The sequence below is a fragment of the Ixodes scapularis genome, unplaced genomic scaffold (assembly GCF_016920785.2).
Source record: "Ixodes scapularis isolate PalLabHiFi unplaced genomic scaffold, ASM1692078v2 PGA_scaffold0__279_contigs__length_252992795, whole genome shotgun sequence".
Lineage (NCBI taxonomy): Eukaryota > Metazoa > Arthropoda > Arachnida > Ixodida > Ixodidae > Ixodes > Ixodes scapularis.
Genome location: NW_024609835.1, coordinates 63,969,689 through 63,986,471, shown reverse-complemented (window position 1 = coordinate 63,986,471; position 16,783 = coordinate 63,969,689). Strand labels below are relative to the sequence as shown.

Below are 16,783 nucleotides of genomic sequence, written 5' to 3'. Positions count from 1 at the left end.
GGACTTTGAAATATTCAAAATTTTACACCACGTGTTTACTTTTTAATTTTTCGCGCACGTTTTTTTTTTGTTTTTTTTTTACATAGAATGAATTCCAACTCATTTGATAAAACGTTTGTAATTGCTATGGCAATGATTTTTGTTTTGTGTGCGTTTGGCTCGAAGGAACCGACGAGCGAAAAGAGGCGGGATAATCGGTTTATGCTGACAAATAAAAAAAAATAAAAAGAAATCGGCAGTTACGTTTGTCCTGATTGCAGCAAAATTAAATTATATCCAGTATTTTTTGTCGCTAATGAGCGTTAGAACGAATTGCATGTGGAGTAATGACTTGGACAGGTAAAGACGAACACGTCCCGGCACCGACGGCTTAAGGAGCGCAGGGCGTGGTTGCGTCCCGAGTATCTTGTTATCGCTGCTCAGCCAATGAGGTTGCGACATTAGAAGTCGAGGAACCAATCACAAAGCTAGATACGTGAGCATAATGATCCCTGCCCTGAACATCTGAGTTAAGCTTTCAGTGACGCAAGGATGATGTAGTAAGGACATGTTACGACAGGGACCGACTAAGCAAGAAGTACCGTTATACTCCCATTAACCTCAGATTAAGGAATTCTGTTTTTGAATACACTTAAAGTTCTAAATAAAGGGAAGCAGACGCAAGAAATGTCGGTCTCGAGTTTGCCCCTAATGTATTCTGGAGACCCCCATCACCCACCCTATCTTCTTTAAAAAAAAATAGCTGCATTTTATCTTTATAAAATGCGGAAATAATGTGACTCATTGTCGAGCTTTTTTTATTTGTTTCTATTATTTTTTAAGAGCTATTTAAAATTAAAAAAAAACAAGCTCTCGAGCAGGTTCACGTGATTTATCCCAGGCATCCGATGTTGCTACAAGCCACCTTAGTGAACTATCGCCTTGTATGGTTTTCATGCGCATCATAATTAACTGCTTCAGCCAAAGTAATCGGCAAGTAGTGTTGGAGCGCATCTGTTCTTGAAGTAATTACAAAGTAAGTGGGAGCTAATGTACTCAATATAAAGTAATAAGTGCACCGGAAGCAGCGGACCTGAAGTAAAGTACTAAGGTCCGCAAGTAATACAATGCATTTCTAAAGTCAAGTACTTTTAACATAATCTTACATAATGTACTTTCATTCCCTCATTCAGTGTAGTTGTTTTTTTCTGTTATAAACTGGTATGCATTGCCCCAGGGGTAATGGGGTGCATCCGTTATTTTTGGAAATGGCGGCCGAAATTGGATAAGTCAAATGACGACAGAGTAGTTGTTTTACTTACGCAGAGTAAATTTTTAACGCACTCAACTTTTAATGCAGTTATTTATATCGGTCTTATAGCCGCCATTACTTCATCCAGAGAAATCACCATATGAAGTCTGCAAAAGCGGAAAATGATACCTCTCCTAATTTTACAACCTCCTCGCTTGCGCTGATCGAACGAGAAGTATCGGGAATACAAAATGTTGCGGGAAAGGCGCCCACAAACGGAGCGATGCTTTGCCTGCTCGAGTTTTTGGTGAAAGTGGAATATCCCTCCCCGTATTTCTTCGGAGCTTACAGAGCATCATTTTGTGATATAAATTTGACAAGGTTATATTAGGGGATTATGAAGTCTGGAGTTGTACTTGCCTCGGAAAGTACCATAAAAATAATTTGAGTAATGTACACATAGGTACCCAGAGAATGTACAAGTGAAGTACAACTACGTACTCAGGGAATGTGCTTCAAGGGAAATACAACTACGTACTCAGGAAATGTACTACAAGTAAAGAACAAGTTTTCTAAACCTACTTAAAAATAGTACTTTAAGTTTAATGGGATTAAAGTACCTCCCAACACCATGGGCGTACCAACCGGGTGGGGCAAGGAGGGCGCTTGCTCCCCCCCCTCCCCCCGGTCTCAGAGTGGGGGGCAAAGCATGTGATTGCAAATGGGCGGCGTGCAGTGTGCGGTTACCATCGTGCATTGTAGTACAACCGGCGGTTACGGCGCGGTGTGGACTAGGCAACACGGTAACTATGCGTTTGTGAGCGAGTGTGGTTCTCGCGTCAATATTTTCTGACTCAAGAATAGAAGATCGACAAGTAATTTACGCACTCCACTGCGCAAGTGACAAATGATGCGGAGCATTCTGAAACATTGGCCGACTATTACTCTAAGCACTCCTCGCAATTATAACAATTTTGTTTTCGGCTCAGGAGTAGTCTGTTCCAAAGCGAAATAATATTGCTTTTTCAATTAGAATTATTTCGCGATTTTCATGTATCTGCATAAAACTAAACACAGAACTATGATGCTCGACGTTGCACATTCGACATTCCTAATTCTCCCTATCTTCCGAAACATTGGTGTGTGTCCTAACACCAGAAACTGGTATTTTAAAGGTTAAAAACAAGACGTTGCGAATATGGGACGCACACTTTGATGCAAATCTGACGTCAAGTGACTCAAATAAAAAAACATGCATAATTACATTAGTATATTATCTCTCCCGGTGAAGGCTCAGCAACCGTTGCATTCGTTTTCGGGCAGAAAACGGTGACTCCCAGAGAAAGCAAGAACGCAGCGTTATTGCCTTCATTTTCACAATGTACACCAAGGAGGTTGATATGTTACACACACACGCAGGCTTGCGCTGATGATGCGTCAAAACCGAAACTCTGGTAGCGCCTGCGGCACGCTCGCATCTACTCAACCTCGCTGTCACGCCACTTCTGAAAGGAGTCACTAAAATTGCCAGTAAACACATAAAAACGACACCGATACAATTATATTGTAGAATATCACTTTATTTAGCAATAACTATGTCAATATGCATTACATGTTGCATTTAAGTCAAGAAAAAAGAAACATAAAACCCTTTTTAGCAAGAAAAATTGAAATATCAACGTTAAGTCTGGTAACAACGTATTTTTGCCGAATCTTTGCCGAATCTTTAGAAAAGTTCGGCAAAAGTTCGGCTTTTCCGAATCCCGAGATTCGGCGAAAGTTCGGCCCACCACTAATTAAGGTATAATCTTTTGATCGGGTAAGATCGCTAATGAAACTGTATAACCGATAGCACCCAATTCTCTGATGCAGCGGCGCCATTCCATCATGGTTAGAGAGACGTATGCCTCTTTTTTTTTAGTTTTTATGCGGTTTATCTAAGATAAACTCTCAGTTGCTAGTCAGCGCTTGTACCATCCACTTCTTTCTTCTGTCCGTATAGCATTCGCGTTCGCTGTTATAAGGTGAACCCAAATACCATCCCGGATCGCGCTCCTCGCGCACTTTTCGTCGGTGGATCTGCAAGCCACATGGCTCTCACGATTAAAACTACCACGAATAACGTGAATTTATACATAATCATCGATGTCTAGACAAACATGAAAATAGCGGAATGGTTTGGGGGTATGACCACGGACTACTATCTTGACAACGAAAGGGAAACTGTTGAAGCCGCATTATAGGATCTTAATAAACATTCACTGCTAATGAGAGATTTGAATACATCCTACTATGATAGTAATTATTCTGTGTGTACTTAGATATTTTCTCCTAGTCTTCGAACATATATTTATGCCAATTGTACGTCGAAGGAGCGACAACGGCAATTTACCTACCTTAAAGTAACATTGACATGGTATTTATGCTCGCCAAGCTTTCTATTTGTACACGGCATGTGTCCAACTACCCCGAACACAGTATACGACTGGAAATTCGTTTTCTCTCGGCCCAAAAATCTCCGATCGAGAACTGGCTGGTTTGAGTAACGCTTACTCTCTTCTCCGTTGTCACGTGCCATTTTCTATGGTTTAGGCACAGCCACCAAATATAATCAAAGTCGTGGGTCATCGATGGCACACATTCAATATAAAAAAAAGGTGAAACATTTTATTTTTTTTGTGGCTTCAAAAAAGCCGCAAACACATTGATTGAAGACAAAAAAAAAAAGTTTCACAGCCACATGATTTTCGTTAACTCTTTCCTCCTCCATGATTGTTCTTCCTACCCAGTTCAGTCTTGGCCCCGGTTTCGAGCAGTTGCATTTTTTTTTTTCTTACTTTATTAGAAATATACCTGACGATGTAGCAAACTATTGATTGATTAGTTTTTTTTACACAAGATTGAATTGCCTGGCACAAAATAAAACTTTACAAAATAAAAGAAAATACTTTATGGGATGTCAGTATCCCTTTCAGGTGAAAAAAATTACGAGTATGACAACTTGCTTTCAAAAAAATTAAGAGCGAAACTAATTTAATAATAAAATTACCTTATTTCGACAGCATAGCACTGAATATATTGGAAAAGCATGTTTGCCAAAAATTACCTTTCATTTATTTTCCTACACTTGTGCCTATCTCAAATACTCTACTCAGGATACTGCATTTCAAATACGTTTTGAAGTGACTTCGTATCTTGCAAATACTTTAAAGAGAGTATTTGACACTATATTTTAATTACATTTCTTAGTATCTTGTACTCATTATCTCAAATGCATTTTCGACATTCCGCCATTTTCCTAGTTTTTCGATATGAAGTGGCGTGGGCGTGGCACGAGCAAACGTGAACGTTCTTTCGACCAACCAAATCCTGTTGCTAGCTCCGATTAGCTACGGTGACTTTGACTGAGCTCGTGTAAACAGCACTTTTTTGCCGATTGTGACTCATATTTCAGCCAAAAGTTCGTACAATTAAGGTTTTTCCCTCGCCTTCCCAAAGGCGCCTGTTGTTTCCTAGGGTAACCCCAATAAATCCTCAAGCAAAAGGGGTGGTTTTACGCAAGGAACGATTGCCACGCTGAGGCGCAACGCAGACCGGGAAAGGACCTACGACAACCTTGCAGACTTGAATGTTAAGAAAATAACAAATAGAGGAAAATGAGAAGTGGACACAAAAAATACATTTTTGTTTTGTTTGTTGTACATTTGACCCGGCTACTGCAGAACGTCGAGGTTTTCTTTTGTTTCTATTCCTTTTGTCGTCAGTTCGTCACTTATTGCTCTCACGAACACTGTCTTTAAGCGAGCATTGATAAGCAGAGAACAGGACAGGAAACGAAGTACGAGCTGGATGACCTCTCAAAATGCCAACAAAGTGTCCCCAACGCTGAGTGCCTTTCTGAACGCAACCTACTTGAAGAAGGTGCGACCACTGCCGTGGCTATTATGTGGGTTCTCCACGTTATCGATTCACTGATATCCGTATCCGAAGTTCGTTTATGGTGAACTCCCAATATAGGGAATATGGATTGTGGTTAAACTGTGCGTCGAAGGTGCGCCGCAGGATGTGATATTTAGCGATGTCACTATTGGCGAGGCGCTCTGACCCGTTTCTTGCCCTTACACCTCGGTGTTTACCCAACACAGGGCCTGTGCACATGCCCACAGTCCTCGTGGGTGTACGGTGAAATGTACAAATACTAACAACGAACTCCCAAAAGCAGTCGTCAGAGGATGCGAGCTTAACCCGCTTGGGCTTTAGTGCTGAGCTGGGCACCGTGCATGCTGAATTGCTCATGCAGGCCGTAGTGACAACAAAAGGATCCTCTTCCCCCTCACTGGAGAACACGAACTCCAGCTGAACGCTAACGCCGCGTTCGGTTATGCCAGCCAAGCGCTGAGTCATTGTATTCGTTGTCCCCGTCCGTGTAGTAAGCGCTTGGGGCGCCACGGTCTGATCTCCTCCCCAATAGCTAAAGCGACCTTTTTCTTGTTGTCCCAGATATGTTTTGTAACATGTATCAGTGATATTGCCACGCGCGTTGCCGAGCGAGTGCGTGGCCGGATGCATGGCTACCGTGCTTGCCTCTCGCGCGGAGGCTCCGGGTTCGATTCCAGGGCAGCGGATCCTCTTTCATTTATTCTTTCAACTTGACAATCTCGTAAGTTCGAGAACCTCGTCGTCGGATCGATTTACGAATGCTCTTCGCGCCGATCGTTCTACGCCGAATGTTCCAGAAACCCACGCAGGCACAAAAGGTGCTCCGAGTGGCGGTCCGGAGTCAGTCTCGGCCAGCGCTCAATCCTGGTGTTTCGCCGACATCGACGCCTGCGACGCTAGCCTTTCTCTATCTTGTTTTGGGCACAAGGTTGCCCCATTAAACGTTTAGTTTTTTTCAGTTATTCGCCGCCTCATCATTTGCCATTCGTGACAATATCCTGCAGCTCCTGCTCCTTATAGTTGGACTGCATAAAATAGAACTACGACGATACTTTTTTTTTTTTCGTTTTGTGCTGTTGCGTGTGTGGTAAACCAGATTTGCGTAGCTGTATAATTGTCGTTGTCACTGACGTCGATACAAATTACGAAATGCGGAAGTATCTTCAAAAGTAATTGAATTACATTTCTAAGTATTTGTACACTACTCAAGATACTTTACAGAGAAAGTAACTTGAGTAGCACTTTAAATACTTTATGAAGCAGGTATTTAGTAACTTAACTTAAATACTTTTATCGAGTATTTTGTCCAACACTGAAACTTTTCACTAAATAATTATGAATATTTTATTCCCGTTGCAAATATTGAGTGAGACAGAAAAATAAAATACCTCACCGGTCAGTTTGACAAGCTATTTCTCGGCCCCAGCGCATTCGGGAACAGAAGCAAGAAAACGTTTCTGGCGCCAAAATCAAATAGAAAGATGCAGTTTATATCGCATGACAATGAAGGCTTCTATAAAAGATTCCGCTGATACTTCGTATCAACCGCTGCTACTAGCGAACTCTATAAGCTAACACCTCCTGCTTACAACACTTCCGCTACACGGAATGTCTATAGTCGGTGACAGTTCAAGAACGAAGTGGAAGCTCCTCCCACCCTTTCCACTTCAGCAGAGCGAACGGTGGAGAGGAGGTCGCCTCCTCTCTAGCGTCCGCACTGCTGAGGCGGAAAAAGGTGGGAGGAGCTTCCACTTCGTTCTTGAACTGTCACCGACTATAGTTTCTGTCTCCTGTAGCTGTCACTGTCACCGACATATTCATAACGCCTCGATCGATTTTCGTTCTGGCATATCTAAACTCTGACGTGCTGTGGTGCGAGCAGGTACTAGAGGGGGGGGGGGGGGGATGAAATACAAACGGAGGAGCGTGTGGCTCTCGGTACAGGCTGCGCCGCATGGAGGTGAGCCTAGCTGTGTGGCCTACTCCGATGGCATTGCGCCTCTTAAATGCTCATTCACACTGAAAGCGGATCCGCGATCGCAAAGCGGTTGCGAACGCGGTTGTATAAAGACCCCGTACAATTTCACGCGCACTTGATGTCATCGAGTGCGCGTGCAATTGTACTGGATCTTTATACAACCGCGTTCGCAACCGCTTCGCGAACGCGGTTTTATAAAGATCCCGTACAATTTCACGCGCACTTGATGTCATCGAGTGCGCGTGCAATTGTAGTGGATCTTTATACAACCGCGTTCGCAACCGCTTCGCGAACGCGGTGTTATAAAGACCCCGTACAATTTCACGCGCACTTGATGTCATCGAGTGCGCGTGCAATTGTAGTGGATCTTTATACACCCGCGTTCGCAACCGCTTCGCGAACGCGGTTTTATAAAGACCCCGCACAATTTCACCTTACTTGACGTCATCGAGTGCGCGTGCAATTGTACTGGATCTTTATACAACCGCGTTCGAAACCGCTTCGCGAACACGGATCCGCTTCCAGTGTGAATGAGCGGTAACCGCTCATTCACACTGGAAGCGGATCTGCGCTTTAAGGGGTATCCACACGAAGGAGAACTCCGCGGACGGATGTCGTGACGTCAACAACCCGGGAAACTCCGTCCCGGCTCCGCCGCGTGCACCTGCCGAGCTTTCGTGCTGACAGCACGAAGCCTCCGCGCCTCCGCCACGGAGGAGAATGGCGCCCGAGGCGTCAAAAAGCGATGACGTATGTCCCACGTGATGCGCGCTCCGCGGAGGAAAGGGGCAGATTTCTCCTTCGTGTGGATACCCCTTTACGCACTATTGCGCCTTCAAGCAAATATTTTTTTTTTATTTCAAGATAAATAGGATGTTCGTGTATTTCATACGCCTTTCATTGCACCTTGATGTTTTTAACTCGGTGGCTGTAGAGAGCTTTCAGTTTTCATTTTATCACCATCTTTATGAACAGTAACCTGCCATCTAGCCTTCACAAATGCAGCTAATTTTATTCAATATATTTTCATGTTTATGAGAATAACAGTCTACACGTGTTAGGTCGCAGCCCAGCACGGGCATGCTCGTCGCTTTGGAAGACGAGACAAGTACACGCCACACGCACGAAAGCTGAAAATGACGCGGACCAGAAGCGCTTTTCTGGAATGGTATATAAATTGTTTTCTAAATTATTTAAACACCGGGAAACATATGCATGCTACAAGAGTAGTTACACGTGCCGGCTTCTGCAACAGTGACACGGGTGCATGGGGTGCCTCTACTCACATTCTGAGCATTTTCCGTAGTGCTTCGGTAATTTGTCGAAAAATGCATTCCGTGAACTCTTCGACCTTTCTTCGCCAGCGTAACTGCCAGCTTCTGATAGAAGGAGGACGGATTTACTAGCGATTTTATGAAACTAGCGAGCCGCGGCTTGAGCGTACCGAGTTGCAAAAGCGGTTTTCGTAAAATCAAAATTGCTTCCGATTTTTTTTTTTATAATAGTTCAGCACGTAGGTTAAGGTTAAACTTTGTGTAAGTACAGAAAATTTGAACTTCAAATATCACGAACGCCCCTGTTTCCTCGCTGTTAGACGCGAGAAAGGAGGGCGCGGGTGTACCCGATTGCCGGCCGCCAATTCGATTAGATTAGTTCAGTTACAGAACTGCTCATAGACGCTGAATGCACTAGCAGTACCCCCCTTTACTCACCACGACTCCCCTCCCGTCGTTCGACGCGCCGGACGGCTGCTTTGGTAACTGCAGTGTAGTTTATGGAATCCGGACGTTTCGAAGCAGAGCGTCTAGATGGCGCTCCACCGTATTCTATGGAACACACGTTTCGTAAACGAAAATTGAGATGGCGCTTCGAACGACGGGGGGGGGGGGGGGGGGGGGGGGGGCGACTGAAGTGAGTGAGGGGGGTACCCACTTCCTCGGGAGTTCCACAACTGAAGTAATCTAGTAACGTTGCCGGCCGCGCGTCTCGCTACCCGCCGGTAATAGGGAGTTTTCGTAGACCGCGCTGCCTCCTCCGCTAAGCGTTCCGCAACGAAGAAGTTGCTACTGCGCCTGCGCGCCGATAGCCTTGTCTGTGGAGTTCCCGCTATCGTAGCGGGTTGTGGAGTGCCTTGCGGGGCGGCGAAAACGATCTACGAAAACTCCCTAATATCACGCTTTGATGGCGGTGAAAACTGGGAAAAAAAGGAGAGGAACGATGTTTCGGTCTCGGCAGAAAACAAAATATCACTTGTTTTAATTAACTAGAGTGAATCTGGCAGAACATGATAGAACTTCGGAAACGGAAGGCCATCCGCATTCAGATGATGTCTTCGGATTAGGTAGCTCAAAAAATAGATATAATCATCGATAATAATAATAACTAATTATTTTAGATGAAACAAAAAACACGCATACAGACAACACTTCTTAAATCAACTGTGTAAATCAACCTCTCAACAGTTGTTAATGTCATTTGTACCACGCGTGTCGAAGGCGCGCTATGAAAGAGTCTATAAGTTGTCCAACAACACAAGCCCACAGTTCACTTTGTGAGAGTGTCCCGCCCCCAACAAGTCAGAAACCGTACAAACAAAGCGATATATCGATACAATTAGACCACCCGCAACAAGTCGTTTTTCACTCCGCCGACTTGACAACCAGATTCTAGAAAAAGAAGCAAAAATCGTTCTCGCACGTAATTTCCCGCCGGCATAAACCTTCTCCATTGCAAAGGCACCATTATTTCCATTTTCTTCGGGAATCCTACTCTGTCACGCCAGCCGCTGCCTACAAGCAAGTGCTCGTTCTCAAGAGTTCCCGTCCCCCCATCGTCCCCTCTCCCCCACTCCAACCTCGCAGTACATAGCCCCGTGAAGACGAGCCATCAGGCACAATAAAAGCCTGCCTTTATTATCGTAGGCAGACAAGGAGAGCTACAAGCACTCTGACTGCTTCTACGTCGATGGCTGGAAGCGCCGGAAGTCATCACCATTCGGCCGCCTCGACTTCCGGTGGCGCGTCGAACGCTTCAGACGGCGCTGTGTGTATCGAGCGATCCGTGACGTGCTCCATCATCGGCACACAGAGGAGCGGCGGCTGCCCCGAGCTTGGCCAATAAAACTCCCCCCCCCCCCCTTCCCCCTTTTGTCGTCGCCCGACTAATGTCTTGGAAGAACTCATTAACGCTGCGTGGTGAGACGCACTTAGTGACGCTTGCTCGTCACGCATGCACCAACGCACGCGCCGACAATTTCTTCTTCTCCAATTCGCGGTTATTCGAGTTGTTTGCGATGTTGACGGTGTAATGCGAGAACTTTGACTGCGTGTCAGATCTTACTAGATGTTGTGTGCTCTCCGCCTATCCACGATGAATCTATCGGATAAGATGGGGCGCTTCTGTTTTTAAGTTAAGAGAGGGTGTAGGGATATTGATTTGGAATAGACATTTCATTCCTGGAGAATCCGGGCGAAGCACTACACGAATGTGTCCCTTCCTTTCTTGTGATAATATCCTTCATGATTAAAATGCGTTGGCTGGAGGGAAAGGGTGTGTTATAGTATTACAAAAAGTAGCTTTGGTAAATAATACAATACATTCAATATGAGGGACGCAGTGAATGCAAGTTCAACTTCAAAATTACAGGAAAACGATTTTTGTTTTTGAGAAAAGACCACAGAAAACTGAGTTTGAACTATTCTTAGCAACTATATAGTATCCAACTAACCCAAGTGTGAGGATAGGAAACTGTTGAAAGCAAAATGCACAGAAAAGCTGCCAAAAAAAGATATTGTAACGGACCCGGCTGTGCACAAATCTGGGTTTTGGAAGTTTTCTCATTTATTTTGATTACAACGGTTACACATATGTGAATCTGAATTATATACTCTCAGAGATCCCCAAAAGGTTCCGAAGATTTAAGTTAAAACAAATACATATCTTATTTTTTCTTGATTTTTGACTGGTCTTGAAACTTAATTCATCGTAGCTTTCATTTGTATAGAAAAAACTTAGCATCGAAAATATACGTTTTTATTATTTTTTTCCAAAATACTTCGATTTATCTTATTAATATCGTGAACATGCAGTTGTAGTAGCACCATAGTTCGCAGTTAGTATTTTCCCCTTAGTTTATCATCCCATCCACACATGATCTCGCGAATTGTGAAGCAGTAGTTAGCGTTCATTATGGAACACCATTGCTCCTGCTCCTCAATGCAGACGCTTGATAAAACACAACTTCGCCCTTCTCCGATTTTTTTAGTTCGCTTCTATTTCGTAGAAGAGAAAACCTTGGCGCCTTTTTGTGGGAAATACTTCCTGATTCCCCCATTGCGTTCGAATGACGAGTGGGGAACAGCGGTTTCGGGGATCAGAAAATGCAGAGAGGAAGGACACGAAAAATAAATCTGCAACGAAGATGCTTTCTTTCCATTGGTTGTCCTGCGTTTCAACCAGCTGCACCTGTAGAGCTGTAGTGGTTAGTCATGCAACCAGTAGTAGAATAAAATTCGATCTTAAGCCATACTTAGCCATTCTGGCACTGTAGAGCGTCTCAGACTGTTTGGTATTGCATTTTTACATTTTCACAGTATAATATTCTAGGCAACATTAAACTAACAAGGTGAACAACTGCTTTCCTAGCGGACAGGCAATACAGACAATGCTAAAAAAATTCTATTGCGTTTACTTCTCCATCGAGTACTCGAGAACACATTCATCAAAATAAAAAATATATATCTTAATGGTATTTCGGATTCTGACTGAGACGTGCCGAGTCCCGTTCCTTTTTTCGGCTGTCGTCTGCCGTTCTAAATATCTGTGACTTAAACCAGCTTGCCTGCTTGTTTACTTTTCTTCGATTGTCTTAATCCTATGTATGGATCAAGTGGGCAGACGAAAAATGTGCCGCGTGTTTTTCAGCGGCACTGAGTAATTATTTGTAAGTTTTTTTTAAGCTCGAGAGTTGTCTAACTTCGGCGTGCGTTGTCTAGCTCGCTGAATGTGGCTTCCTTGAGATGGTTTTCTGTGCCGCTCCTTTTGTAAAGTGGAGCACATAACAACTAGTCAAGCCTTAAAGGTGCCCTGAGGAGGTTGCTAAGACCGCCTAACAATGGCGATAGCTCACTCTACTGACTCTAAGCACCCTAGTGTTCTCCAAATCATGACAATATGCGGCCGATTTCCACAATTAAAGAAAGAAAAAAAAAATCAAAGGTCGCAACACACCGAGTTTATCTCGGGCGATGGGAGGAGCATGTTCTGAAACAAGGACCACTGTCAGCCAATAGCAAGCGAAGGATACTCGCGCCTACGACCGGTGGAACCGCGCAGTGATATCTCGAATTTGCGCGGCTCGTTGCCCATACCGCTTGGACTGCGATTCAACCCGGCGAGTTCGCGCTCGAAAGCTGACAACCGGATGCATCACTCTCGCAAAAAAAAAAAACAAGAACAACAACAACAACAACAACAACATAGTGCGTTGTTTTGGGGACGATTATTGCAGTATTATGTTCCCTCTCCACGAAAAGCAACACTTTTTTTTACTACTCTTATTTACTTTCATCATCTATAACAGCATACACAATTTATAATAACAGCGTTTGCAATCTCAAAGAATTGTAGCGTTTTCATTCGTCATATGTCATCCTGGCTTCCGGAACAATGCTCCTCCCATCGCTGGAGATGACCTCGGACTGTTCGATCTTTGACAGTCTTTTAATAAGAAAATCGACCGCGCATGGTTACGATTTATGGATTTCTGTAACGATTAGTGCCCGCTGAGTAAGTTAACGCCATATATAGAGGATCTTATAAACCTCTTCAGGGCAACTTTAAAAACCGTATACGTAAGGAGTGGCGAGAGCAGAGAATTTCAATATCACTGCGCATTCAGTGAGGATGAGGCACTATACTCCAGGGCGGCTTTCTATGGCTATGCGATTAAAGCCAGGGGTGCCCCGATGGGCGCTCTAGCATTTTGAGCACTGATAAAAGTTGTGCGCGCGCTCTTTTCACTTCCGAAATGCTACGAAAAAAACTTGTCTACGAGTACAGCCTATTGGCTGTACTCGTAGATCTGTACTGTGATCGGTCTTCTAAGTTTGGCCGAGCGCTGACTACGAACAGATTTCCCATCGATGGAAAAACTTAAATTTTGACGGTGTTGGCAGTGTTGGTTTCAGGGCGCAATGATTTTAAGCTTCCACCATGCTCAGTACAAACACCCTGCAACTTGTTGTGCGCAAGGTAATTACGTCACGAGAGGTAACCATAGGAGGGCGCCAGCGAACACCTCGCCGCCAATAAGAACGGTGCCTCGTGAAGCCAAAAGAGGACGACAATAAGGCGCTCTCGTGTTTCTTTAGCTCTCAACGACTGTTGTAGCGTTAGTATCTGAATAGCCACTGACAACTTAAAAACCTAGGGCATGGTAACTATGTTCACATTTTTGTATCCGTGACTTGTTTGGAGCGTTGTCATAGTCAAATTTCGCATGCCTCATTAGCTGAGGAGCGGTAATCAGACTTTCGAGAGGTACCACGCCCTGCTCTCATAAACCTTGTCAGTGACCATGGGCATCTTCGTCGGCTTGGGTAACGATGACTATAAAAAAGTCATGCAAAAAATAAATGATTAGGAACGATCACAACGAAAAACAACAACAACAACAACAGGAACTGGAGGATAAGACTTTCCAATAGACCGATCTCACCAAGCGTTCGGCACATCTGTGAACGCCGCCATAACTTTAGTCCACAGGAGGCAGGCGGGCAGTGCTCGGGACTACCCGTACAATCTGGTTCTCTGCACGTGCCGACCAGCAGCGAGATTGTCACACGTGAAAGAGGACTAAAGCTCCCTGGGTGCATCGCGACGGCGGCGCGCAGCCAAACTGGCTGGTGAGACCGGTTTCCATCGGGAGGCACACCGATACAGCGAAGCGGGAGGCTATGAGAGAGAGATACGTGCTCTTTATCCTGGTAGTGGGTCGTTTGCTGTTTCCTCAGGAGCATCGCGGCCGCGACCGGGGCTTGCGCCTGGCCACGGGTCGGCGGTGACGGGACCGTTTGGGCCCTGGTGGCGCCCCGAAAAGCAGGCCGGGAAGCAGGGAAGAAACAAAGGAGGGACCACGTCAGACCTCATGCACTCGAACAAAAGCAAAATATGCGTAATTCTCCGCGGCGCCAGCGCGAGGCTCCATGAACTACTCATGAAATCTGTTTGCAAGCTTACGTTAAGGTGAGATTTTGGTATTCGAGAGCACGGCAATAGGGAGTTTTCTTATACCTTTATTTCTCATCTCTGCTGCGCTTTTCTCAACTGAGTGGGTACTAAAACGGATGCGCGCCGCTAGACTTGCGTGCTGAGTTTTGCATCTCCTCACAAGTTCCGAATAGCATTCTGAAATGGAAAAAAAAAAACAATTTGGGAAAACTCCCTTATGAAGGCCCGGTTTAAAACAAGAATCTCGATGGACCTAGGCCGATACAACTCATACTACAGTTTAACAAGGTTAGTCGCTTCAATAAAAAAAAAAAAAGATTTTTTTTCTTTTTGTGTGACGAGCTTGTGGTGTCTAAGTGTGCGGAGTGTTGTTTACTTCGTATGCTTGATATCTTAGCGAGCGCAGTTAAATGAATGTCCTTATACAATTACCCGCCATTCAGGCATATATTCCTTAGATTACCCTAAAAGCAAGAATGTGAGAGGCAACGTAGAACCATATATACTTGGGTAGGTTGACCACCAAATTATGACCTTAGCCCATAACTTTTATTCGGTTTAAAAAGAATACAAACACAAACACAATACTGGTGTAGTTGCTTTGTGTTAGGGACGCATAATAACGCGAAGTCGTCGCTCCAAAAAAATTAACATACGACGGTTAGGAAGTTTTAATTTCTCAATAGCCAGACCCCCCAGCCATGGACGTTAGACTGCCGGCCTTTTTCGGTAGAGAGTTCGAAGCTCGGCCGTCATAGATCACTCTTATAATAACGTGATTCCGGCCAGCCCATTTCAGATATCTTTAAAGCGGTCAATGAAATGCGTTTATTATGCAAAACCTTCTGCATATACTGCTTTCTGTATCTCTTTGTAACCCTATCACCGCCCTCGCATCGTTCCCTTGCCCAAAGCACAAACACTAATTAACGTTCATGGTTCGTCAGTGTCTTTACAATAAACCACATTCTTCACTATCCTTACCCGCAGCAATATCCTATCATTTCTCAAACTCACTGTCCAGTTCTGTGACTCAACGTTTATTTCAGTCATGATTCGGTGGCTTTATACCGGCTTAACTGACCTGACGTGCGGCGACAATGACTGGCGTTTATGATACGTTAGGTGCGCACCCAGCCCGATCCCTGTTGCGTCAGGGTACAACAAGTTATTATAAGAAAGCGTTTCAAAAACTAACTTGGCAGTGGTTATGAGCAATCTGAAACAAAACTGATAGGAAGGCTCAACAACAGAAGGTGACCAGGCAGCTTTAATCGACGCGTTTCGGCATCAATCATGAAGAACGTAAGTACTCTGTCTCATGGAACTCGATGCGGTTACGCCAAGGATGAACTCATACTAAAGGCGAAATCTCTATGTTCAGCGAAACAGTTGATTAACTTTTAGTAATCACAAGCGAGCGACCTGTAATAAAAGACTAGACCAATCATATCACACTGCGGTACATTATTATCGGGAACACAACATCGTCGTTTTTTGGGGTATTGATTTGAAAGGGTACTGTAGAGCATCAAACTTTACTGCTTGCATTACTTCCCTAAGTGAGCACTTCAACTACACTCACTGCTTTAATAGAAAAAAATTGATTCTACATTAAAAAAAAAAAAAAAAGCGAGGATTGCCTGCTTGAGCTAACAGTGTTGCAATGTTTACACTGCCTGGAACAGCTGCCAAAACACTCGATTGCGCGTGTAACGGTGCTTCCTTCGCAGATGGAGTGATAACACCGCGCAATTACGCGCGCAGAGAAAAATGCGCAAATGTCGCACGAAATTATTAAATAAATAGTATAGTATTACATACAAACGGGATTAAATTGTTAGTATGGATACGCATAAATGCAGAAACGCGGTTCAATGTTTGGTATAATGAATTTATTCGCACACTATACTAGGTAAAGCTCGCAACATGAACTTCTCAAAATCGAGTTCATGCTTGTGCATAACTGACCAGCGACATTCGTTGTGAAGAAGCGCTGCAGCAGCTCTCTCTCCCCCCCCCTTTTTTTGCTTCTTTTTCCTCTCATAATAATAAAAAAAAAAAAGATTGCAGGACGATGCGCGTTCATAATACCTAAAAACGCAATAAAAAAAAAAAAGAAGCGTACGTGACAACTTCGTTTTGGTGGGGATCCGTCTGAAAGCATGATAGAGGGCTTTGGCAAATCGTGTTTATACAAAATTAATAGGAACAGCGCTTGTGGGCTAGTCTTTTAAGCGGGCAATGTGCACTGTTTTTGTTGGTCATCACCTCATTGCTATGGGTTAAGGTATGACTCCCTGTGTACAACTGTTCAAGCTTCTTTTGAAAAAAAGAAAGTTATAGATTTGTATTTACATGCTAAGGTCTGTTTGCGTTTGAGGTATGGCGCCACTGCTTTACGA

General features: G+C 44.2%; 1 protein-coding gene across 1 annotated transcript in view; it reads right to left on the bottom strand.

The window, feature by feature from the left end:
• LOC120836286 (glutamate-gated chloride channel) overlaps positions 1–16,783 on the bottom strand; it is a 126,549-nt gene that overhangs the window by 78,614 nt on the left and 31,152 nt on the right. Inside the window, exon 2 of the mRNA XM_040499105.2 lies at positions 14,124–14,228. Coding sequence (XP_040355039.1) covers positions 14,124–14,228 — 105 coding nt within the window. The remainder of the gene's footprint in view (positions 1–14,123; positions 14,229–16,783) is intronic.